The sequence below is a fragment of the Schistosoma haematobium genome, chromosome ZW, assembly GCF_000699445.3.
Source record: "Schistosoma haematobium chromosome ZW, whole genome shotgun sequence".
NCBI classification, from domain to species: Eukaryota; Metazoa; Platyhelminthes; class Trematoda; order Strigeidida; family Schistosomatidae; genus Schistosoma; species Schistosoma haematobium.
In genome coordinates this window covers 23682770-23710756 of record NC_067195.1, presented here as the reverse complement: position 1 = coordinate 23710756, position 27987 = coordinate 23682770, and the positions used below count along the sequence as shown (strand labels likewise).

The 27987-nt window shown below is 32.3% G+C and overlaps 2 protein-coding genes across 3 annotated transcripts in view; one reads left to right on the top strand and one right to left on the bottom strand.

Annotated features, from left to right (window-relative positions):
- The window catches only part of NAV2 (neuron navigator 2), a 65858-nt gene extending 54841 nt beyond the window's left edge, over positions 1-11017 (top strand). The window contains exons 11-15 of one of the 2 annotated variants that reach the window (XM_051210749.1): positions 668-915; positions 5030-5571; positions 7270-7473; positions 8363-8434; positions 9887-11017. In XM_051210749.1, coding sequence (XP_051070768.1) covers positions 668-915; positions 5030-5571; positions 7270-7473; positions 8363-8434; positions 9887-10772 — 1952 coding nt within the window. In that variant the 3' untranslated portion in view covers positions 10773-11017. Of the gene's footprint in view, positions 1-667; positions 2909-5029; positions 5572-7269; positions 7474-8362; positions 8435-9886 lie in introns of those variants that run through there. The other variant, XM_051210750.1, reaches the window with a different exon arrangement.
- Positions 11018-14160: 3143 nt separating this feature from the next.
- Positions 14161-27655, bottom strand: CLUAP1 (Clusterin-associated protein 1; the record flags this gene model as incomplete). Its single annotated transcript, XM_012944066.3, has 4 exons — positions 14161-14321; positions 18797-19234; positions 22314-22820; positions 27260-27655. 4 exons carry the CDS (start codon positions 27653-27655, stop codon positions 14229-14231), a joined length of 1434 nt encoding a protein of 477 aa, XP_012799520.2. The 3' UTR covers positions 14161-14228.
- Between the last annotated feature and the right edge of the window lie 332 nt (positions 27656-27987).

The window sequence follows — 27987 nt, the reverse complement described above, 5'->3', positions numbered from 1 at the left end:
AGAACAATCAGAACAGTTTCCATTCACGCTTTTGTCTTTCAATGCTCACAAATAGCATTCAACTATATGTGAATATGAAAGGACTGTAACTTATTTTAGGGGAAAATTACTTCTATAAGCTTATAATTTGATTGCTCAAGATCTGTACTTGAACTAAAGGAGGATTTATGCCGTTTGAAGGTTAAATACAACTCCGTATGATTGGATTCAACAGATCACCGTTTCAGATTATAAAAAAGAAAAATTAATATAGAAACTTATGGCGTATCAATTTAAAATCGAAATATACCATGTAGATAGATGATTAGAAAAGATTAGACTTAACAAAATATGCACTAACCAGTTCTTGACTTTTTTCGATCATTATGTAGATGAAATGTATTATTGTTCAATACTTGCACTTATGTCTTAGGATGTGAGAAGTATGTTGTCTTCTAGACGGTTATTTACTCAAATATCTCCCTGCCAACCATATTTACATTTTGCTCTACAGATACATGGTAGTATCACTATAACTAAATTTTTTAAATGAATGAAGTTTCAAATATTTACCACACGGACGTAAGAATGTGATATTCATCCAAATTCGACCAACAAAAATATTGATAGTTCTTATTTGTTTTTCATATAATTGTCTCCATCAGTATTAGGTTTTTTCTAATTCTAGACTTATCAACTCATCATTTTCAAGATTCGTGTCAATTTGTTCAAGTATTTGTTCATACTGAAAGTATATGTCAGAGAAATTTAGATAAGATTCCAAACACAAGTCAATGTCGTGACCAACCAGCCGCTAACAATAACTCTGAAGATACACCGTTAAATTGTATTCGATCATTTAAGATTGGTTGCACCGGACTATTGGATGAAATGACCTGGGAAGACTTAGATGAACGACTTCAAAAGTTACTTCAGGTATAATATTGCTTCATTGTTTATGAAACTGGAATTATGTCAAGTGTGTAAACAGTCTTGCGTCTGTTAATTGCAAATTTGTATCTTTTGGCAGCGTACTTTTGTTCAGCTAAAGTTGGTATTAAATCCGAAGCATAAATGCACAAATTCTTTTCTTACTAATCGATTTTTTATGCACAAATGATGACTGACATTAAGTGAAAACTTCTTTCACAGAAGAATTCAATCAACTCCCTCATAGTTATGGGATCAGTTATTTATCATTAGTTAACTGTTTTTTATGACAAAGATAAGAGGATTTTCAACTACTTACTTTATGATTTGAGTCAAGCCAAATTAAGCAAATGAATGTGATCAAGTTTAAGCTTTTTAAAGCACTACTTACAAATAGGGATAATCACTGAATTTCAAGTTTGCATGGCTGTTAGTCCCGGTTACGTGAAATTTTTAAATCCTTGAATTCTTCGAGTTCAATAGTAATAGATGTGAATGAACCTGGGACAATATTCTCCTTAAAATGTAAAACGTGAATCTCCTTGTTAAGAAAACGGTCTATAAAATATCAACTGAGGAACTATTGAAAACTAGTGAGTACTAGATAGCTGTTTGCTTCTTATTTTGCTACTCTTGAGTGGTGAGTACATGAGACTTCAGATATCGAAGGCCATACAATACATTAAGATACTTTAGTCAAGATAAGGTAATTTTCTTTTTTCGGTCTTGACCATTTGTGACACAGCTGAACTCTATCACCGATTAGGTACTGTCTCAACCCTAAGTTGATTGACTTAACAGGTGACAGCTTTTTTCAGATATATAAAAGACCAATCTCTAAACCACCCACTAATAACCATACTAACATCACTATTATCCCATAAATCTTAAGTATTTCACCTACTGAAGTTAGTTCATAATGAAATTACAGACTGAACAGTGGAATAATTTGCCACGTCCCTCTGCTTTATAAGTAAGTATTAGAACATATAGTCTGATTATATTAAAAACAATGTTCATCTCTTCCTTTCGATAAGTTCTCATCAGTTTCTATAACTGTGAATTAAAATTAATTTTTCTAAGGGCTGGCAAAGTTTAAGACAGATACTATTCAACCATTCGCTTCAGATTAAATACCTGAAGGATAAAGTCATTTAGTTGTTATTAACTATTACTGTAACCTTGGTTTTTCATTTTAGTACAATATAAAGTAAAACCAGTTTGGTAAAAAATACACCCAAACTAGTTTTCAGTCCTGACAACCTTTATTCCATCAATTTAGCAATGTCTTTGCCAATTGTCTGAGTCAACAATGTATTTGATGAACAACGAACTACGTGATGTTGTCACTTACTGATTGTTCTTATTACCATTATCTTGAAAAGTGTTAGCGACAGTTTCTCTATCTAAATGATAATGTTTTCATATATATATATTGTTAGGTATCATAATGATATGAGCTTCTAAGAAAGTAAACGTTTTCTTAAATTACTTATGGACTAGTGTCAATGAGTGAAGAGATAAAATACATGACTTACTATGATTACTTGCAGCTGATAGACTTTAAGAGTTACTTTGTTATTCTGTACTTACTTTAAAATTGACATTTTACAGGGTTTAAAAATCACCACTCAATATTATGAAATAAAAATAATGAACTGTGATACTTTGAAAATTGATGCTTACATTATATTTATGATCGTGTCAAGTTTGGCACCGTTTTAAATATTTTACTTCAAATAACAGAGTAGTATCGACAGCTTTTAAATACCAAACATCCCTCGAAATCTGGTACATGGGACTCAAAAGAGTGATAACAACATCGGCACTGAATTACGGTAGACTTACCTTAATAACAGTCAATTACCTAGTAAAAGGTGCTGTAAGATTCTGTACTTTGAAACTTTCAGCATTAATTTTAAGCTAAATATACATTACTAAGATTCTACGCAAAATTTAATTGAAAAAGTTACAAAACAAAATTGTAATATATAGGGACATTTTTGTTATGAACTGATATTCACCAAGGAATTTTGAAAATAAATTTTATATCCACTTGTCTGTGCCTAAAGTACAGTACATACACAAATTCCATTTACAAATCAAATTCGAGATATACTTTTGAGCGTTATCACAGAATTTGAAACAGTATAGATCACTAACTTCTTAGTAGTTTAATATTTTTACTTGGCATCTTGAGTAAAACAACTCTTCAGTGTTGTTAGGTATTTATTCACAAATATATAGGAAGTTAATGAGATTTTTATTCAGGCAACATCAAGTCGTATAAGTCACTGATTCAAATAATTTATTGTTCACATTCTCCAATGAAGTAGGCATCATACAATTAAAAGTTGCTGACAAAATCCCATGTGACTAAGATCACAGTGTTTAGCGCTCATCCAAAATATATATTTGCACCATTATCGTAAAGGATGTTCCTATAGATATATAAACCTAAAACACTCAGTCCTACAGTCAGAGACATCATCACAGAGCTTATTTGGACGTGACTGACATCCTGCTTAAATGACATGTTTACACTCATTCGTTGTTGGCATTGCTCCGTATAGATATTATTCAAATCTTGTCGATCAGTTTAAGTAGCTAGATATATTATGCATATATTCCAAAATTCGCTTGTTATTGTTCTAACATGACTCTGTTTTCTAATCAACTTAGTTCAGCTCTTTTTTAACACTCTTGTCACAAAGCCTATTTTCAATTTGTTTAGCCCCTCAATTTCCTATTCTTAATCACATAATAAAAACTACAGTTGCAAGCACATAAAAGTATACTTCAGTTTCGGATTAATGATCCGATAAAGGGTAAAAAAGATAACAAAACGAACCAATAAATTGCTAACTTTTTAATTTTATTTCCACCGAAAGAAGCAGAACAGCACAAATGTAATTTTGGATTAATAGTGGATATTAAATTTCAGTCTCTGTATGAGTATGTGACCTTGCTTAAAAACTAGTGAAAAGTTGAATAACGTTATCATTACTAATCCATTTTATGTTGTTGCATACCACCTGCTGTAGCGTTGCGTTCTATATATATAATTCACAGAACTTCACCTTACCCTAACAAACAAAAGTGATTTACACTATTGGTATTTTTATTCATTATCATTAAGATGTTATACTGGACTAGAACATCTTATTTACTTTTCATGTCTATTATTTGGTAAATTTAAAAACTGAGAAAATCCGACAACTAAAAAGGCCATGAAAGTCCGGTGAAAATGTAAAACAGGCAAGACAGAACCATGTGCTTTACAGCCGAGTGATTCTTTGCTACTTTTTTTTCTGAAAGTTATCATAGCGCATTTTTTGGTGCATTTTATGTTCGTTTTGTACATGGTTTTTACGACTTCAAACAATTTGATAATTCATTTTTGTACTTCTCAACAGTTTTCATCAACGGCTATACACTAGTTTAGACGCAGAACCTGAAGGTTTTTCATGTTCCTGGTGTTTTTCATACCACTAAGGACCAACCAACTAGTTCTCTGTACCTCCCATTAGTGATCCATCTTATGTTAGTCGGTGAAGAAAAATATAGGAAATCGGCATTTGGTTTATTCGACAAGACAGCTGAATTAGATTTTGAGTAAATTAAAAATCCTGATGTTAGACAGTTTAGTTGGAACCATTTCATTGTTATGGAAAGTCCCTTATCTACCAACCACAGAAAGATAGTCAAATGTCCACTGCTTACTTAAAGTGAATATCTAGATTAGGAAACATTTCTGTCAATGATTATTGAAATTATGAAAAAATGCTAGGTTGTAAGAAAATTTGTACACATCACCTTTACATTATCCAACTGGAGCTTTACAAAAACTCTACTGTTAATCATGTCTAAATTTCATTTCAGTTACCAATTATTATGCACAGAATAAAATAAAAATCAAACTATGCTTTATACTTTACGAAGTTTATTGTTTCAGTACGTTTTCATGATGTAATTTAAGTTTTATAACGTAGAAACAACGACTAATTACCTACGAATATGTTAGCTTCGGTAGACAAAATATTGTAATGTTAACTGACAATATCATTTTATGTCTAACACACTGATCACAATACAATCACACTGTTTTCTTAATCTACAGTATTACATTAATTTCTTGGATCCTAATAATCAATTACAGTTGGAATCACTTGAACTACAAGCCTACCAATTAAATTTCACATTCACTGAACAAAATGAAATAAAAACACAAAGTATTGTACGATCCTTTACTTCCCCTACTTTATCATCTTCATCAACTGAAAGTCAGTCGCAGATCTCTTGTACAATATTATTACCTACACCATATACAGATGAACAAATTTATTCACAATCCCCAATTGTTTGGATAAATGATATGATCAATAAACATGACACTAAACATTATACATTATCAATACAAATTCATTTAAAAGGTTGCACAATGAAATTCCCGTTACAAAAAGATCAAAAACCACCACATCAACAAGTGTTTGAACAAAAAGAAATGTTAAAATACGTATGTTTTGGAAGTTTAATACCATTGATTACATTAAATACATACTTATCTACCATTCGAGACAATTCAATAGTGATAATATATGGAGCAAGTGGAACTGGGAAGTCTCAGTTAGTAAACGACTTAACTAGAATTTTGGTTGCAAAGTAAGTTAATTGTGTACAGAACGACTACTGGTTTTTAATAATGAAAACTAAATTATTAATCGTTCTGTGTGCTGATCTCGAAGGCTCTTTCAAGTAGAGAGGGAGGGAGAGAGAGAGAAGGAAAGAAACTGATATGAGGAAAGGAAACGTTCATCCGATAAAAGTGGTAGGAACTAGGTTAACTTAGGTTCAGATATCCAAAGACGACTACGTAAAAATTCATGAAACTGAAGTATCCAAATTGTTATCAAAAATTAAAAATATATCAACGTCTAATTGAAAAAAATCATCATGAGTGCCAAAAGAGAGGAACTTTGAACGTATTGGAATATGAGTGATGAACGAAGTCATCAAACGTCAAACACATTGACCAACAATAATCTCTGAATAAAACTCAAGGTTAAACAGACCAGATGTTTATCAACAGATCGTTCAATAAGCATACGTTGCGCGAAACATTTAACGTTATTTGTCTTAAAATAGATCACATGTATGAAATTCACTAGGTATACACTACCTGTAGTTAATATGATAATGGTGACTGAAACATCACTGGAAGCTCTTCATATCCTATCTTAAGTTGAAAGGAAAATAAAAATAGGGACATATCCAAAGAACGACATCATTCATATGTTTCAGCATTCTAGTGAAAATATATTGCAAGTATTTTAGAAGGCAGATCACGTCTAGATTAAAATGAGGTTAATTTAATAAAATTTATTCATCTCAGTTACCCACAATTACAGTTTATCTTAGTTTCGTAGATAAACGAATTGTTTTATTCAGATAGTTTTCAATAGAGTAACGTAATTTTATGTAACTTTAGACATACGTAAGGAAGAAAATAAATTATACGCAGTTACTACTATTAAGTAATATTGTAATTTACATCACGAACAAACTTTATATACACTATCGTTGAAAACTAGTGAGCATTAGACAGTAATTTTGTTCCAGTATGAGGCTCATTACCACTACACTTCCAAGGTTTTGACATGAATTAATTTAAATGCATTTCGATTTTACAATGTGAGCTTAACCCTTACACTAACAACGTGATATCCAATAATTCGAACTTCCAACTTTACTATTATTATTGAGCAACACTATCATTTTTCATCAAAAGATGTATGACAAAAACCCTGATCCCCATTACTCCTGTATGTATGCTAAATATTCTTTGTATGTGTGTAAAAGAGACTGAAAAAAGTAGTCATTTGATTAGTCATATTTCATTTAAAATCCATTTGTGCATTGCACAGTAGATTTTTGGTGATCTTCAACAGCCCCAGTTTTCAGATAAGAATTTTGTACACAGACACGTTATACTTCTTTCTCTGATTATTTTGACGTATAATATTTGTGTTAGATCAGAAAAAATTAAACCCAGTGCTATTTAATGTTTTGAAAAAAACCCTTGATAAGTTATGAGTGAGTTGTTCAAAGAGGCGCAACAGAATTACGTCGAATTAGGTCAGTTTTCAGTCAAGTTAATGTCCGTATTGTTGGTTGATGAACTTTACCCGAAATATTCTTACTTTCTAATATTATCGTGAATTGTGTCTGTGGAATTCGACAAACCCTTTAAATGATTTTTCCACTGGAATGATTTATATCTTGAACTTAATTTGACTAATCATGCTTATAATCTTTGCAGCACGTATGTAACCTTTATTCTTAAATGATACACATTTTCAGTCCACATATAAAGAATGCAGTTTACAATTTTTGCTTTAAACACGATGGAAGTACAACTGTTAAAGAATTGAAGAATACGCTAACTCAGCAGTTAAATTCATTCACAAATTATGGTTACCCCGAAGTAATAAACTTACTCAATATTCATCATTTTCAAGGGTCACTTTCAGACCTTTTCAGTATATTGACATTTTCTTCGAACTGGTAAGTAAAGGCTGTATGTATTCCAGAATATTTCTATAATTTTGAAGTAATCGTGATGAGAATTAAATCAATTTAGTAACTCTCATATTTACTGAAAATTTAGTTAGACATACAATTAATCAAGTAAATATCGTAACTTAGTACTTCTTGAAGTTCTTTTCCCTGTAAACTTTAAATATAATCCATAAAAGACAACATACTACCAATAACAACAAATAATTTGTAACCAACCAAGTTAAAATTATCATATCCAAATAGTTGAATGTTGCATATTAAATAATAAAATAAAGGAATAGACTTTAATAGGATTATTTTCAAATTATATGGATGTTTGAATTATTGTTGTATACGAATTTTTATTCCATCTACTGACGGTCGAAACGATTAATGCACAGTTAGCCTACTTTTAATTATAGTCCAGTTTTTTCTTCTATATCGACAAGAAAAAAATTCCAACTAAATTGCAAATCTCTAAATGTTGATTCTAATTAGTAAACACTAAATATAGTAAGTCGTTCTCTTAACTCATTGCCTACGCTATTCCCATTATAGACTTAAATTAAACCTTTTTAACGCTGATAGTCAGTGAATAAATAAAACGACTATGTTTTATATTATTGCTTACATGTTCAAAAGTTATCACTGAATTCCTTTGAATGACATCCCATTTCATATGCTGATCTTTATGCTACAAGAGTCTTCAGGGGCAAGATTTTTTCAGGTGAAAATCAACTCCCACTAAATTGCAATTTGGTAAACACTTAAAACAATAAATCACAAATGATAGACATAATCAAAATTTAAATCTTTACTTTTCTGTATTATCTAATTTACATTGCACATTTTCTTTAATCAACACACTTTACATTATAACTCTTTTTCCTTTTAGTCCTAAGATTATAGGAACTAGTGGAACTGGTAACTTAGAACTTGAGAAGTTTCTGATAGATAATCAGATAAAGTGAGTTCATCAAATTTATGATTCATTTAGCAAATGAAGGCTACACAATACTGTTTCTCCAGGAAAAGCAGTGCCACAGTTTAGTGTTAAATACTCACCAATATTTAGCTTCCATAGGCAAATATTTAATCCAGAAGTGTTTCATTTTGCACTTAGTCGGAAAACAGGTTGTATGATGAAGATCTTAACTAAACAAATTACTATCAAAAATATCAAAACAAATAAGACATGATGAAGAAATAGTAAATTTTGACATAAATCAAGACATTAAAAGATGAAATGAAGGTTGTCACGTTGAGTTTGAAATTTGAACAAATATTTTTATGATATAATAAAGATTTTAATTCCCATTGGTGTACGATTTTCGAAAGTCTAAGTATCCACTCCGGAGAAATTCTATAGACATTCATAAAACCTATAAAAGCTTTTTTACGGAAGTTTTCTACTGAGTATTTAGTGATAAAACAGGAAAGTTAATTGACACTTAAGGTTATTATGATTTTGAAGTACAACTGTTCTTTAAGTCATTCAAATATGTGTTTTAACACACAGCTAGTTCATTCCTCCCCACTTGAAACACTAGTGTAATAGTAAACGCAGTTGAATTTCTTGTCGTCAACTATTTGACCAGATAACCTTAACGAACAATGATTTAGAAACCAAATACACGACAGTTTATACACCCTGAGTCCCCAAAGTCCTACTATCGCTTGTAACATAATTTCCTTGTGCTTTTTAAGTAAATAAAAAATGAACATACCTTATTGATCAGGTTTTCTAACACAACTGGCATCGTAATAAGTATTGCTCTGAGCCTGAGATTTATGCTATGTCATGGCAGTGAATTCTCCTCCACTATTCCTAAATATTATATGTATCATACTAACATAAATTTTAGGAATTTACACCCTTTGATATTTGGCTCTTGCAAGAAATTCAAATACAATTTCGAATCTTAAGATTTTTGTGTAAATATGGTTCATCACTGATTCTTATCTAAAATAACCATGTTTACACAACGTTGGTATTACATTATATTATTGTTTACTAAGAACTAGAATATCATATGATATAGAACACCAATTTCAGATTTTAAAAAAAAATCTGTTCTTCATTTATAACCTTATCTAGTAAGCTATCTAGTGATTTATCTATCATGGGAATTAATAATCAACCCACTATGTTACATCGTGATTTGCACTTAAATACACAATCGTTTGCAGCAATTAGTCAGCTAGTTGGTCAGACCAACTCTGTCTTCTAATTGTTCTACAGAAATAATCGTTAATGTCATATGGCTGTTTTTCTTGGGAATAATTATTTCAAAGCATCACTATTATACAGTAGTAATTTGCTGCATTTCATTACTTTAAAAGGTGTACAATTTGAGGATATGTGTAGTATAACCTTTTTGCATATTAATAAAACCACTACCTTTATTTCAATTGGCAGAGTTATAAATCATTTGTCCGATATAAACGATGCAAAAGAATACTTAGAAAGAAGCTTAAACCGTAAATTAATTCAATATCGTTTATTTAATGAATTTTATTCTTCATATGGATTTAACGAAGATAAAGATTCTTTGGATAAATTTGTAACACAAGTTGAAGATAAAAATCTTAACCATTTGATTTCATGGTTAACTGAATTTTGGAATCAACTAAATGAAATTCCTTATTCATTGCTACAATCAAACCAGTTCACTATTTTCGGTATACGAACATTTCTAACATGTCCAATGCATTCACAGCTGTCATTAAACTGGTTTCTTGACTTATGGAATAATATGTTGGTGCCTATTTTGTTTAAGGATATAAAAAATGTAACGACCTCTACTATGCCGACAAAAAAGGAACCTTTAAACAATATATTTAAAACATTAAATAATATTCTTGGATGGATAACGATAACATGGCCATGGAATCCTACAGTTGTCAACTTTCCAAAATCTATTAGGGAACCAAAAATAACTTTAACACAGAATTCAATATCTATGGTGAAAAATTATCAGTTGACGTTGTCCACATTGTGTAATTCCGACGTGGAAATTTGTCAACACCGTACAAGTATGGATTCTGGTATTATTCTAGATGGAATAAATCCAACAAACAACAATCTTTTCAGTTGTTTTGAAAATAACTCAAATATCATGTATGGTAACAATTATTATAATCATTATCATTATCCGTATGGAATGGGAGACAATTATAATGTACAACAGCATGGGGCCAATATAACTGATTGTAATCAACTAACTACGACAACATCCTACCAATTAAAGAATGAAAATCGTACCAGAGGCAATTGTACAAAAACTGTTACTTCTGTGAAGTAAGAATAATGAACATATATAAAACATAATTAAAAGTTCTTGTCTTTTCAATCAGAATCTTATGTAAAAAGTCACAATGTCATTCTTGATTTCTGTTTGTTATTTCATTAGTAAAAATTTAGATTCTTAAATACTAAAGGTTTATATCATATTAATTATATCATGAGTATTCAACTTTGAAAAGGATTGCTTTTTCAGAATTTTTCTTTGCAATATTACTTTTATTCTGTAAGTAATATATATCTACACAATTTGATTTTCGTTTAGAACAAAATTAAAGATGATAACAATAATTAGTTATTATCAATGACTTGGAATAAGAAAAAATTATAACAGTTATAGTTTCCTCACAGTGAAAAACGCTTGTCAGTTTCCTTTATTCTAAATAAATATGGAAGAGATGACCGAAAACAACTAACATTTTCATGTTCTTTAAGATGCTTATAAAACCTTGATTTGTTACTATATATATATATATATATATATATATATATATATATATATATATATATATATATATATATATATATATATATATATATATACCAAATAAACGCATCTAGAGCTCACTCAGTTACTTGACCATACGTAAAGTTACGTCACGATTCTATCTTCAGCAAACACTTATTCTATTCACGTCTAATAAAAACAAGGTACAGGTCTTATAAATAAAGTTCACTACCACCCCTCTCATCTATTATGTGTTCTCAATTGAAGAGCTAACAAGCTTCAATTTAAGTCATTTTAAGTAAAGATTATGCGGTAAGAAGTTTGAGTGACTTCCGAAAAAGTAGAAGTTGGTTGTAGATACATATGTATATAACCACTATGACTCACGAATAAATATTAAATATTAAAAAACAAGGTAGCAATCGGGGGCAGACCAATAACTAGTAAATCTAAAACCTATTTAATTACTTTGATGGTAGATCATATCACTAACGTCTATAGATAGCTGGATTTTAGCACAATGGTTTGATAGTAATCTGCTTTACCCAAGACTTATAGATTCTTATTTTGATTCGGTAAAGGGTTGGGGATGCATACTGCTGAGGAGTCCCAGAAGAGCAGGTAATAACTTCTCTACTTTTTTCGACTGATGTTTTAAATGGCATCAGCCTGTGATAAAGTCATTCTTCAGATACTTTTACTTCTCAACGTGTCTGAATGATTAGGAATTATGAGGAACGTCATTATTTTCACATTCATTTAGATATGACTCTGAACACTTATCTAAATTGATGAAGAAAAATCATAACAAAAGAAGATTTCGTTCATTTTAATTGGGTGGGATGTTACGTTCGGCTGTAAATTAAAAATGATACATATCAATACTACAAACATGAACTTCAGGATTATTTACTAAGCAAAAACAGTGCTGACTTCTTTGGCTCACTGGTCTATGAATGTTAAAATGATTAAAAAAGGCATTCGATCACATTATTGTACCCGATTTCATCCTGGACAAAATATGAAATGAATAATATTGACATGATACATTCCCTTCCCGGATCACGTATATTTTGTGATTTTTAAACAATTCTTTCGATACATACACCTCAAGCACAGCAGTCTTTGTTTGCATGAAATACTCTTGAACAGTTTTAAGCAAGACATTATCTTTACGCGTTTTGTCTGACTGTGCAGCCTCCTTTTTAATCCTGGTGTATTTATCATCCCGTAAGCTTTGAAGAAATAAAAAGGAAGATGTGACTGAAGGTATTATTTCAAAGCTAGTCAAAACCAAAACCCTTTTAGAGAAGTAAAAGGTAATATGATTTGAAGCTAAGTCAACCAGACAAGGTTTAAATGCCCTCATTGCGAATCATGAGCTCTGAAATAATATATGCACTTAAGAGGATTGCCATATATTTAGAAAACACGAATGTTCTATCCAGAGATTTATTTTCTGTGAAACTAAACATTTAAATGTCATTATGCGGAGGCACTGTCAAATATGTTTCCCTAAAATGAAAGTGTTAATACAATTTCATCGTGCTTGGACTAAAAAGACTATTATGTTTAAAGACAAGCAATATATTGCAAAACATAACCTTCAGTTTCTGTCAGTCATCAACGTTATTAACAACAATCAGACTTGAAATATTGTGAGAAGATTCTCTAAACAATGGAAATTATCATCTCAATTATTCCCCACCCTGTTTTTACATCAGTTGCCCTGTCTATCCTTATAATGGGGTGTCCGTTTTTACTACACTAATTAACCTTTGCTTCAATATCTTTTAATTTAAGTAAAAACGTTCTCAATTAAAAAGTTTACTTCCAGTGTGTTAAGTGAACACGAATTGAAAAAATACAACAGTTTACTGCGGTTTCGTCTTTTGGTTGTATTTATTAAACTGAACCTGTCTTTTGCTTTGGACGAAATGATCTAAATGTTCTAACTGACCAGATCTTTTGTAGTAAGTGCTTAAACCATATAAAGTTTGAAAGTTTCTAGTTATTAGGGCATATAATTTAACGTAATCCCCTCATCACAGATGCCATTACCATATTTCATTACATTTTGAATAATGGCTAACAACAGACTATTCAACATGTTTCTTATATTGAGTTTGGTCAGGATATTCTGTCTGGATGTACCTGCGTCCTCGTGTCAACGCTAACCAATATATTGTTGATTACTTTTAGGAATTTCTAGTTTTTACTTGAGCCTCTCTTAGACACTAACGAAAATGTAACCTTTTTCTCAAATCCAGTTAAGAATCAAGTTTATACAATGACAGGGATTGTTTGAATCTCAGATTCTCAAAATAAACAACAGGAAATGAAGATACTTTACAATTAACCTGATTTTATACTTCCATCAGTAATGTTATTCAATTAGAGAGACTTTTTAGAAGAATAAATAATGTTTTGTGGGGCCTTTTATTTTGTCGTTATTTAGATCGGACGATGTTGTCGAAAGGGCTCTCCACTCTAATGGCCCGAGATCTGACTCCAAGTAGATCGTATGAATGTTTGTTATCACATATCCTCGTATATAATCATCGACTTAAATCGCGTTAGTCAATAACGGAATTAAATAACTTAAATAACGAGAATGGACTTCTGAATACATATATTTTGTATATAAAGCGGATAGAATAGAACAAAGCAAAACGACGCGCAATGGAGATGGCTGGTAGACCAACTCCCATTTAGTCAAGCATTAATCAATATTTATAGTTACGCGAAAATAAGTTACAGACATGTGATGAATGGGACAAGAAATGTACACACACCTACGCTCTATAAAAACATTCAAGATTGATAAGCGAATAATTAACAAGGTCAGAATGTAACTCAAGTAGGATGAATAGACTGAGCTGTCCGAAAGCTAGAATAAGGTATATGGGCTAAACATAATAACCGACACTAGAAGTGCTTCTTTTTGTAATAACTTTTTATTATACAGTTTTTGGAAATAAATAGATCACTAGCAAATTCATAATTCACTCAAAAATCATCGTGTTCATTTTCTTCAGATTGAAGTGCATGCTTCAAATATGTTTGCTTTTCATTTTCAACATTTGTTGTTGGATAATTATCCTGTTGAATTAAACAAAATTATGTGAACAATAGAGTAGTATTAATAATAGTAGTGGTGGTACTAATAATAAGATAAAACACAATGATTATTGACCAGTTGCATTTTTGATTATCGTTTTCTAACCTAAATGATACTAAACCGCGATATTGGTAGTTACAAGAAATAGTCACAAATTCGCCACCTGGTATTAGACAAGGTGCTTTATAGGCATAACAAAATATAGCAGATTAAATTTTATCTAAAAGGCGATTACCTTAAACTAAATAGTGTATGAAAGTCATAGGATATCGAATGAGTTTAGATAAATGAATAGTGTTAGTTACTGGAGAATAAGCGGAAGTGTATATGTTGGAAGACTACAATCATTCAATTAATACCACTAAACTCAAGATACGAATACTATATGACATAACCTCGGTAAACCTAAGACTTTCTCCACTTCAAAAAAAAACGTCAGAAAGAGTTTTTAAATAGGATAGACTGTGACTTATATGAATTATCACTTAAATGAATTATGCCCTAAAATGATCACTTTGAGGTCTTTCCTGTTTCCCCTCTACACTAGTCAACGAACCTTTACCTGACTTAGTATTTGTTTGAAACAACGTATTTTTTTACTGACCTACCTATCTTGCTTAAAACCAAACACTTAATGGTTTTAGTAAATTTACAAGGTACTGCTTAATCATTAATAACCAAAGGTATGTAAATAGTGTATCTCAATCAGATTCAACAGATATTTCCTACTGGTATAAATGGAAAGAAAGGATATCATTCGACTGTTGTCTGAAGAACAAACTCCTTTTCTGAACTAAAAATGAAATAAGCCACTGTTTGGACAAAATAAAACTATAAAATGTAGTAATAGAAAAACTTTTAGTTATTAATCGTAAGTAGATATAAAAATAAAGCTCAGTTGACCTAACGATTAACCATTACGTTGGAATTAGTAGATGAAACAAATGAAACATGATAGTAATAAATAATAAACTTGATCAGTGCTCAGTATACTTTCAATATTATAAGAGAAATTCTCTTTAATATCTGGCTTATCGAAATATTCACTTTGCACTCTACTAGTTCTTGTTCAAACGTGAATCAAAACAATTTGTGAAAATCGGAATTCGTTCACTCTGTCTTTTAAGCTTAAGTTTTTATTGCTGTTTCATACTGTCTATTTCTCAATTTCATTCATCCTTTCTAAATTATATTCTCTATGTTTATAAATGCTACTAGTACATCTACTTCTTTTTCATAAATATCGTCAGTTTTCTGCCTCTGTGCTATTATAGTATAACAGTTAAGGCCAATATATAATTTGTCTGGGCTCTACGGTGTTTATGATCAACGTTGACTGTCTAAACAGATAGTTAAAAATCTCCCTTGAAAGAATACGTTTAAGGAAATCTCTGAAGAGCGGTTGGAAACTGTTCAGTTATTATTTCAAGTAAACCATATGTCTTTAGTCTGCGCATTTGTTTAGAGTCTTAGCTATGTTCCTAAAACACCAAGCATTACTATCCAGTCACCGGTTTGAATCCTGTTTAACTGGGTTTCAGTAACGAGGTAGTTTATAAAATGTGTGGGACATAACTTCATATAAATATACAAGGCTGTTTTGTCTTCGAATCACATTACTTCCACTCACATATGATCTATTGGAGATGGAATCGAAAGACTTAATCACACTTTAGAAGATGAACAGAACACTTGGAATTGTTGTATTCGGCACAATGGACTGCTTAAAAACTATCCCGATTTTCCATTTATAAATTTTTCGGAAACGTAAAAAACAGGGATACTCGAAGACAAAGAATAATAAACCTTAAATTCTGATAATTATCGATTTTCAATCAACATTTCTAATGTCCAACAGATAATAATACGTAACTTATAATAGCTCATTAATATCCTTGTAACAGTCATGATTATTAATATAGGATTAATACTGAACTCTTTAAAATTAAACAAAGACTCCGAAGACAATGGAAGATAGTTTCAAATAGATTGAGCATTGGGTAGAAAGTTAATAATAAATACATTTTTTTGTTATAACCCAATGTAATAATTGAGTTCATTAGTCAATTGAAGCTAGACCACCATGGAAAACCTGAAAGCATTGGACGGCCGTTTCATCCTAGTATGGGACTCCTCAGCAGTGCGCATCCACGATCTCGCTCGTGTGATTCGAACCCAGGGTCTTTGATCTCACGCGCGAACGCTTAACTTCCAGACCACTGAGTCGGCACTGAACGGTGTTAATGTCTAACTTTAACCAATCCACGAAATTGCGCCGCCGTCCACCATTGTCCTAAGTGAGTTACTATCTCACAGTAGACCCAGTTGAACTCCACGGATCACGGCTTCTCACCAGAACTCCAGGAAGTAACCCATGGAGGCAGTCACTAACGAGCATATGGTGATTATAATCATAGAGGGGTTTTGTAGAGATTGTAGTAATTTAATTTATAACCCAGTGATGAGAAAAATTGAATTTTTGGCGTTTCGTGACTTAGTGTAAGCCGCTTCTTCAGAGTAAACAAATAACCGAAATTATTCATTGGGATATAACTAAAATATATATTTATTATTAACAATGGAAGATAGTTGTGCAGCATAATAAGTTTAATGGAGTTAAACATGTACGACAGTGAGTCCTGGTTAGGTGGTTTAGAGATTAAGTGTTAGTGCACGAGACTAAAAATTCTGAGTTCGATCCTTGATGGAGTTATAGATGGACACAACCGAGGAGCCCCATACTAGGATTAAACAAGTGTTTAATGCTTCTTAGTTTTTAACGGGTAGCTAACTTAGGTTGTTTCGTGATATTAATAACATTTTATAATCTTCACACTCTCCTATACTGATCTATTTGTTATCCAGTCATAAAAATTATTACAGTATTCACCAAAAACATGTTTGTTTTTAAATTTCAGTCATTAACCACTTTTGACTGACTTCATTGTACTAAATACTATTACTACACAATTTCTTAGTCATTTTCATTTAAGATAAACTTTACTGATCAATAATTCATTTCCGAAAACAATAGAAACAATAGACTAAAAATTCTAGTCTATGAATAACAATTTTTATTCAGATCCTGGTCCATTATAATGCTGATTTTATACAGGATTTATATCCAGATGAGGTTAGATAAAATTTTAGATGACAGTACACACTCTTTTTATCTTAGTCGGCTCACAATAAACTCTACGTTGTCAAATCATCTGAGTGTATCGTAGTCCGCAATGATGGTTATGTTTTCGTTGACTTAGTCACTCAATTGTAGATATTTTGGAATAGTTTCTAGCATATAATTAATTGGAGGTATGACTTTTGATGTTATAATTTCTCTTTCATCATGACTAAGTAAGCTACACTTGACACGTCCGTAGCATGATGGAGTGGTATTTTCATCGTAGAAAACTTTAAATTTTTCATTCATGCCAGTAAAAAAGACAGAGAACGAAACACACCCTCCATCATGGATTACGATAGCGTAAATAATAATTCCCGCTTCACTTTTGTTTGTAGTCAGATGCAAAGTCAAAGTTGCGAATTAGAGTCTAGTTAACCCTCACCTCGAATGATTCGTTTTCTAAAAGAGGCAAATTCATGGAACTATGTCCAATTCAACACAAATGTGGATTGGTTAGCGTTGTAATACATCAAATTAGCACATCGAGAGACAATAAAAATATTAGTATTAAATAAGTAATTTCTAAAGGATATATTGATGGATGATAGTAGACTGCATAAAAATTGTGAGTGAAACAGGACTTAAAACAGTGATGATCAATTAGATTTACTGAAAATCCAGAGCTACAAAAAAATAATATGTACCTTATATACTCGAATGGCTAAATTTTGATAGTACAATAAACACAATATTATCAAACTGTAATTTAGATAAATATAAACATTTTTCAACTTGAAATAGTTAGCACTGTTTACGTAATCTATCAAATGACGACCAAAGTGACGACAGGAAAAGCCTAACATTTTTTGGGGGATGCTAGATCTCCATGAATCACTTGGTAAACGTCTCATTTTTGTAATTTTATTTTGAAAATTTGAACTTCTCATTTTCGCGCCGAAAGCACCCACTTTTACCTTCAGTTTGTATTTTCCACTTGGGAAGACCCTAAATATCACCAGTTCGTTTCCTCTTTTAGTACGCTACTTTGTGACGTTACGTTTCTCAAGGACATTTTTGTACTATATATATACACTTGAGTTGTGTGCTTGTTCGCTCGACCTTTCGGACTGTTTTGTAATTAACTTTCCCCTCGTCTGAATCTGGTCTTCCCTCTTTAGTCACAATGACTGAGGCTCAGTGAATAGTTTAGCTTATCTTGTGGTTGTCTTGCTAACCGTTCCGTTTGCCAGTTCAGGTGATATTTTAATCTCTTTAAATATGGCACTTCTACTGTTAATATTTAGAAATAAATTTAGTTCATTTTGGACTTACTTTCTGTGATCGTTTTGTTAACAATGGTTCATCCATATTTGTAGACCGATAACTCCCTTCATTTATTTGAAAATCATCACTGTTATTCGAACTTAGATTTCTACCATGATAACTCGCACCTGAAATACGTTGACGACCAGGAGACCATTCAGGTTTGAGTTGATTTCTTGCAAGTCCACGTTTTATAGTATTTCCATTACTGCTTTGATGAAATGAATTATCATTTGCAACGATATCTTCAGTATTTTCAATTTGATTATCTTGATCATTGACTGAATCATCATCTTCATCAATATCATCGTTATCACTCGTATCGTTATCATCCCCAGCACCAAAGCTACCATATTCTCCAGCATTAGTTTTTAAATTTAATGGATTCTTAAAGGTATTTTCATCTTCACAATACGAAACAGTTTTCTGATTCTTTTCATCTCTAAACTAAACGAAAATAAAAATACAGTGATTATCAATATACACAGAATTTATTAGTTCATGGAACAAAATCTGAATTACCTAGTTACAAATTCGGACCTTTCCTATGGATAGAGACTTCGGAAAAACGAGTAGTAGTATCACATTAGTCTCCACGTGATATTTGGTCATGTATATCTTTACTGTAACGCATTAGTTACTTTTTTCATTATTACACTTAATGAAGTATCTATTGTTTGAACGTTTGTAAAGAAGTAACTTATAAATGCAGAAGAAGAACAAATTCAAGAAAAGTCGACATAAAAGTCTACTGATAAAAATACTCACTTTGGTATATCGGGAATCGAAATAAATGCTTCACATGATGTGTGATAACATCACAAAGAAGTGGAATAGGGAGAAGTTTTATGGTCAATAATTAAAGTAAACAAACAAGTAGTGTTCGATAAGAGATATAGTTCAGCTAGAAATACAGTCAAGGTTACTTTCGTTGAGTAAAAACGGGTTACGCTACTTTTGATGAAAAAAACAATAGGAAGAGCTAGCATGATCGTAACTGGCTTCTATTCTGAGCTATGTTTGATAACACTAAAAGCCACTAAGTTCTGTGATTTCTTGGATCATCCAGCAAGGAGTCCGTGATGGGAAGACAGAATCTAGTTCCGTATGGCTTTATTTGATACCATAGCCCGACATCATAAACTAACCACCTCTCTACTTTATCCATCTACTCCTAGCATAAGCAAATAACGCAGTATGGAGGTCTGAGGGATAACATTATTAAGGCATCCACAGGCCAACGGTACCCATTTTTCAAAATTATAGCACCAATTGAGTTTCCACAACCGTCCCCAAATATACTTTGCGGGCACTAATATTATGTGCACTGTTGCTGTCAGATATCGGCAATCTTTTGGAGACAGTGATGATCAGGATAGTGGCCGCTGAACATCCTCAACTAGAAGAGGACAGGTCTCACAGTCAAACACCAGAACTGGATTCATTGACACACTGTATACCCGGTTTTACAGTTAGATGAAAACTATGATAGCTCCCTAATGGACTGTTGATCTCCCATTTAAACCCCGTATATTACACCTAGGCGGACACCGTTTATGCGACGGTGGTAATAATAAGCCAAGCACGAGTTCAGTTGGAAGAATTTATTTCAGACACTTGTTTAATCAGACAGACGTTAACGTAAAGAGAAGCAGGTAACCGAAGCAAAGCAGAGCAGGCAAGCTTGATAACTCCATTTGATGAAGTGTGACTGAATATTTATGGTTAGATAAAAGTATACTAAAGACGCGTGACGAATAAGGCAAGCTATATACTTACATACGCTCAGAAGAAAACATCAAGGTTAATAAGCGAATAGTTGTCAAGGTCAAAATGTGACACAAGAAGAATGGTATATTAGTCTGCCCGAAAACTGAAATGACCCATGTGTGCTTGACATAGTGCTATACACTACAGTCCCATAGAAATGTCAATAATTCCCCTAATGTACGACCAAAAATTATAAATACTGGATTCGTTTTATGAATACTCTAAAATCAATACATATTGAGAAGGGACATTTCAGTCAGCTTAAATCTAAACCAGAAACTAGTAATCTCATAAATCTTCATGTGATTCATGGAGTAATTCTAATTGGTTCAGTAAGCAATCAATTTATCCAGCGCCCTTTCTTTGGTTTATCCCAATTTTTTGTGTCGCAAAAATGAAGCAAGGTGGTGGTTTCGGCAATCTGAATTGTAAGCTATTGTATCTTCCAAACAGCCTGGTATTTTCAGTCTACTTTGTAATTGCATCCAACCTTTATTTACTCAAAAACAGCTGAAGCCTGTAAATGTTGACAACCAGGCTGCCAAAATCTATGTTTAAAGGACTGCTTATAATTGTAGTAAATAATATCATTCTGATCCCAAATTAAAACAAATTGAACAAACCATCACTGTATCATTAGTGAGTCGTACGGTGTATGCATTTTTACCACAGAATTATCGAAAAGCTATTATTTCCTAAATTGTAGTCAGCAGAGATACTGAGTTATGACGTAATCAGAGTAAACAGTTGAAGACTCAGTGTGAAAAGACTAAATCCCAGCAGCCGTTTTAATCATTGTACTGTTGAGTGTAGTGAATACTGTATCAATCATTATTGTAACAGCAGCAGATTCTATGCGCTTCCATTCGAAACTTTCAGAGACTGAAAAGCTTATTGACAAATCTCAAGCTACGATGTTAAGTAGCCCATGCTGCAGATATGTCTCGTAATTAAGTAGTAAGAGATATGAAACATATATTCCCAAATTATAGTAGACTGCTTCAGTCTAAATGTCTAGTTATTCTTTGTTTCTCTGAAGCACAACGATATATTCATCTAAAAAGCGTTTCCCTTATTCACTCATCAGGATAGATTTACCTCAAAGTTCTGTTATTCCCCCCTTTCTCTTCCTGCTTTTTACATATAATTTGCCGTTTTCCACTAAATACACTTATTGAACAGTGACTGCACGCATCTCAGTTCCCTCCAGTTCAAGATATATGGATTCCTAGTTACAGTTGAGTATCGAAATCTATTGGATTCAATCTCACTAAATGTTAATATTTCAACTTTAACCTTAGACATGGAAAGGAAGTGAGAAATTCAGTGTGCAGTATGATATTAAATATTTAAATAAATAATTAAAAAAAGAAATGTAGTGTTATTTATCTTTGTGTTAGTCTTTCTGCTGGTTGCTTATGGTCTTCGTATGGTTTGTGAATATTGGGAAAGATTTTCCAGCCAACTCATAAAGGAGACTTTGGATAATCATTTTATTATATTTGGTGCTAACATTCAATTGATTTGACAAAATTTCAACTCACCGAAACTGAGTTAATTTAGATTTTGATCCATTACAATATCAGTTTCACACAATGTGGTGGAAACATATATATTAATATGATTGTTTAATTACATATTCATGTTAAATAACCATGAAATAATTCAATCCAAATATATACTTAATGTTGTTAAAAAAACTGTTTATTGTTTTCACACACGCGCAAGCACATAATTCATAACCATTCAGACCTACCGAATATGTTTTCACTTGATCAGCTATAGTTTTAAGAGTAATTTCTGTATCCTCATTATTTTGATTAATATTATCCAGAAGACACTCATATTGACTTTCTAAGAATGTAAGATTACGAAATTTTGTCAGGTAAGTAGTATAAAGTGAAGATAGTTCCTCTTCTAATTGTTCATACTCTTCCATATATACAGGTCGTACAGATTGTAATGTAGATAAACGTTTACGATTACGTTCTAATTCACTGCGTTTCTTTTCAATTTTCATATCTAAATTGGTTTCATCGGCAGTGATATTAACAAGTGATGATTGCACTTTTTCAATTTGACCATTGATAGCACTTTTGGCGGTTTTTATAGATTCCTCGACATACTCTCGATCTATCTGACGTCTTAACGAAGTCTCACGTAATTCTTTAATATCTACTTCTTTATTCAATAGTGAATTTAAAGAAGCGCCAGATGATGCAAGTTGACTACATAAATTTCTAGCCTCTTGAAGTTGCTGAACCTGAGGAAACAAAGAGTAGATTTCAGTTAAATTATGAAAATCTCGAATATTAACATTTTATAATGTTGTGAATAATATAAATTTTTGGATGTGACTTTTAATTTATCATAGCTATAATATGACTGAATGATTTCTAGTCAACTCTCCATAAAAATTAATTCTGTTAGTCATTGTTATATCTTTGCTTATTGGTTTTTTTGTATCATTTCGACTTGGGTAACACGTTTCTGTTAATAAAGCTATTTGTTGTTACAAAATGCTAAAAACTTATTTACGTTGTTGTTTGTTTCATGCATCTCTGTCCGAATTTGACCAATGAGGTTTTCTTTGAAATAGCTTGATTGTTAAGTCATGAAAAAGTTTGAAATTTTAATTGCTAGTAGTGAGTGACATTAAAATTCAAACAAAGGTACTATAGAACAATATTTTCTTTTGGAACTGTGAAAGAAAACGTTTTTGACAAACTGATATTCATATTAACTTGAGTTTGTTTTACATGCAAATATTTTTAAATGTTCTAGACAAAAAATAAATGTCTGTTTAGCATGAGTGACTAAAAGACATATAATAAAGCGGAAAAAGTGAAACGAAGAACACTGGGTACTGAAAGCATGTGCTTTACTGAGAGTCTTAAATAGTCAGTATAATTCTATATTCTTGTTTGAGATGTTATATCTTCTAATACAACGCATATCTATTTAAAGTAACTTTCGCCCACTTAACTTTCAATAGGTTTTTGTTGTACTGAATAATCCAATATGATTCTACATTTATTAACAATTCCTCAGTAAATAACAATCACTAATGATTGATATACAATTTGAATAAAATCTATCAGGAAAGCTTTTATACAAAATCGGACCTTTTATTCTAGTTAGACGGTAGCAATAAAGAAAATAGAAGCAGTCTTGTTCATTATATTAAAATCGAAGCTGGAATACTTTTCTATTCACATTTTAGGTCATCTATGTCAGATAAAAATGGAATTAAATTTGTTGCTACGATCTAAATCCTACTTCTTACATATGTGACACCGTACAGCTCAAAATAATTTGCAAATTTTATATAAGAAACTCTTATAAGGAGCAGCAGTCAAACAAACGAAACTCATGTGGTAGATTATGTTAAATGTGTATGGGCTAGAGAGAATAACAAGTAGAGTAAACCTTAATGAATTCAAACTTGCGATGTAAAGATGCATGTGTCTTAGTCGCTGAACTATGATTAGGAAAAATGTGTTTAACTTGCGACTAAATAAATTACAAGTAGAATGACATTTTACAAAGCTTGCGAGAAATTCTGAGTAGATGTACACTCTTGAGACAAAAATAAATAAATTTAGGATGAGTAGGAACAACAAATTGTACAGAATAAAACAAATTCATTCCATCTCACTCCTTATTAGCTGCATACAGCCTAAAACTACAATTAATAATAAACTTATAAACAAATTTTTAAGATAATTTAGTTTTCGAAGTTTAAATAAACGTTCAAAATATAACCGAAATCACAAGACAAAGTGAAGATACAAAATGAATGAACAAACAGTTAGAATCGATGTGCATTTATATCCTGAGAAGTAGTAATGAAAATTATAATAGGTAATATAGTCACTATTATTCATAATCAAGATAAGAGAGGTCATTTGAAGATAATGAAACTGTTAATTAAGTAATCACTCGACATGATTAAAAACAAAACCAAATCAGTTTGTGAACACCAATTATATTATGTAAGAGATGAGCATTGAGACGAAAAATGCAGAAATGGTTAAAAAGATTATTAAAGGTTATTTGACGAATACCCAGTCACCATACCAGAAAAGGGACAATCACACTTTTATCTGTATGCATAGGTTAGGTAATAAACGTCTAATAACAATTGTCTTTGAAAAAGTAATTGAAATTGGTGCTATTTGTATGTTAGTGAATTTAAATCTATTCAGACAGCCAGTAGGCTACAACGTAGAACCAGGCACATATATGCATCGGTCCAATTTGTCATACCTCATGAGCACAACAAAATGAACACCAAATCCATAGAAACAGTTACTTCAGTGGTAGTAAAAACAAGGACTTCATATAAGGATACGATACAGAGAGAGAAAATTAGTTCGCAGAAAGAATAGTACAATGTGATTTTAATCTCACGGTTTAAGAGAAGACAAAAAGTGTATACACCTACACCATTGTGATCGATTCTGAGCCATGTCACCCAGAGTCTCTAACCATTGCTTACAATAGCTGGCCAACCGTTACTGCCACATTGACGTGGTGGTCGGGCTTGCCTATCTCGATGAATCATTGGGGCTATATTGGCTGAGACAATCGTTTCTCAAGGTCCCACCATACTAGACAGGTCGATTGAAGTACGGTAAGACTAAAAGCAGCAAACCCAAAGTTCGATGGTGAAGTCGTACTGCTGACTGTACAGAGGTGTGACGGCAGTAAGATTTTTCCTTCAGGCAACTAGCATAACAGCGATGGTGCCTTCCCACAAAGGAAGTGTGGGGTTAGAAAAGATTGACCCTTAGAATGCACACGAATATCTGTCTCCGGTGGTAAGGTCCCAAAAAGTACGGAGCTAACACAAAGTTACCCGCGAAAAGGTCGTGTGTGACCAGTTTCAAACAGTTATCCCTTTGGCACTAAGGTCACGTTCTCAGGTCACTAAGACCAACTCTAATTCAATTTCTTTTCCAGGTACCCCTAGAAGAAACCTTCCACGATGCAGGAAACCAGGAAGTGATAATCGCTCTCATATTTCTAACAGTACTCAAGACCACTGTATTCATAACAAATTCCCTTCTAATTTAAATCCGTTACTAATATTCACTTCATGTTCACTACACAAAAGATGCATGGGGGATTGCACTTGTGAAGACTGTACTCCCTTTCAGGCGTATGTTTGTAGGACTCTGTTCAGTAAACATAGTAGAAACTCGTTTCTTTCTTTTCCTTACATACTTGCAACCGCAGATACGCGTTGACTCAATGGTGACTTTGGAAGCATATTTATCCATCTTTGAGCAGTATAACAAACATGTGGTGTTGTATAGTAAAACACGTTTCTTCTGACCTATTTCTGTTTCGTTTTAGTGCACGAGCTCGTAAACCAGTGCAATCCTGCTCATTCTCTCACCAGTGTCACTAATCTTGAGTTTTTGAGTACTTGAAGTCACAAGTCATCGTCACCTTTGTGTGCAAATGAGAAAGAAGTAACATCATGTATCAAGTCAGCTACATGATGTACACAAAAAATAAACAGGCTGAGCAGTAACATCACCAAACCTATATTCTTGTTAAAACGCTAGTAGTAAAAGTTAAAGGACAATCTATTTTAATTAGGAAGCATCGTGTTTAATAGGAATCTGAAGACAAGAGAGTAGCCTTACATACTAATGCTAACCAAATCCAAGTACTAAACTTGAGAATGTATATGTGAGGCAACTGATTGGTTACACAAAATATCTATTGCTAAAGTCTCATAAATAGACATACATGCATTTGCCTTAAACCTGACCACTTCCAGTGTTACTAATTTGTTTACATAACTGAAGAACTTAGAGAAAATTTATTGGAAAGAGTACTACTTCTTCATATACCTGGAGATGGTTTAGAGACTAAAATTTAAAAGTGAAAGGCAAATTCTTTAAGCAACCTCAAATAAATCCATATTGTATTAGTTGTTTGAATCGTCCTAAATAGAGCGAGACGCGCTTCCTGTATTCCACTGCTAGCCACCACTCATCTATACAAATAAATTTTGAATGAAGCTATAAAATGCATAACGTTATATATTTCTGATGATAAAAATTACATGGTTCCATCGCCTAGTTAATATAATCACAACGAAAAATGATAAGCCTCATTCTATTATTATTGTGGGATATATATTACAAGATGAAACATAATAACCTGAGCAAGGTAAGACTAAACAATATACTAAGCATGATGGCAAAAACAGAAAATATGCACTCAGGGAAGTGGTCCGTAAAAGGTAATGGAAGTATATACACCAATACCCAGTGTTAGTAAAGAAAGTGGTCGTGCCTCACAGTTGGTTACTTTATTTCGAAGGTATTATCATCAAAGCCTACATCACAACGGCTGGGCATCTATTACCGTCTGATAGTTAAAACTGTTTCTAAAAAAATTAATATACTCAATTTACGATATTTAAATGGTCTCGTGTAAACCATGCAGACTCTAATCCATACAACTGAATATTTATTTTTCGAGATCCAGTTTGAAATACGGTCACTTCTAAATGAAAAATCTGTCACAAACATGGAAGCGCATTTCAAACACTCCAAGAGCTTGACGATGAATGAACCAACATTTATGCCCTCGCTCTGATAACTAAGATCCTCTGTACGTCATTACTTAGCTGATATGTACACGCATAATTATGTATATCAAAGGATCAAAACTACTCACCTTATCAAAATCAAAGATTTCTGTTACATTGAGGCAATGTTGTTCATCTTTGGACTCGGAATTGCTATTTTCCATTGCTTCACATAAGATCCTAGTTATTTTTATAAGTTCCCTTACAGCATATCCATCTGCCTGGTAAAGTCTTTTGCTGTTCAGTTTAATACATGCCTTAGTAAAAATCAAGCGTGTTACTGATTTAATGAACAAAACGCGATCTTGTTCCGAGTCAAGGCGTGATGGTAAGTCAGCATAAGAGTCATACCGACAAACCAACCATCTGAGGATTTCCGCAACTAAAGGGAAATTCGGAGTTCGAAAATTTTCCAAAGATATGACGCGCGGGTATCCCAAGGAACGCATCATTTCAGTAAATAACCTCATCTCGCGGAAAGACATCTCAACTTCGTCGTTACCACGATACGAAAAAGTACCGTATATTCACTAAACTAAGTAAAACAAAGAGCACTCATAAATATGTATAAACGTAAGAGGGTAGATAGTATATGTTGGTCAATTCAGTTATTTTTAATCTCAATGAGGTTATCAAATCAAGGACCTCGAACTCTTCTGATATATTCAATATTCTTTTAACCAAGCTGAGACAAACCTAGTAACGTGTCTTAGGTGGGTTCTTGGTGTTATAGATCAACTATAGATTTTTTATCGCGCCCAGTAAGTATAAAATCCCTTTTTAGCTTCAGTAGTCTAAGTGACTCTAAATAGGTTTG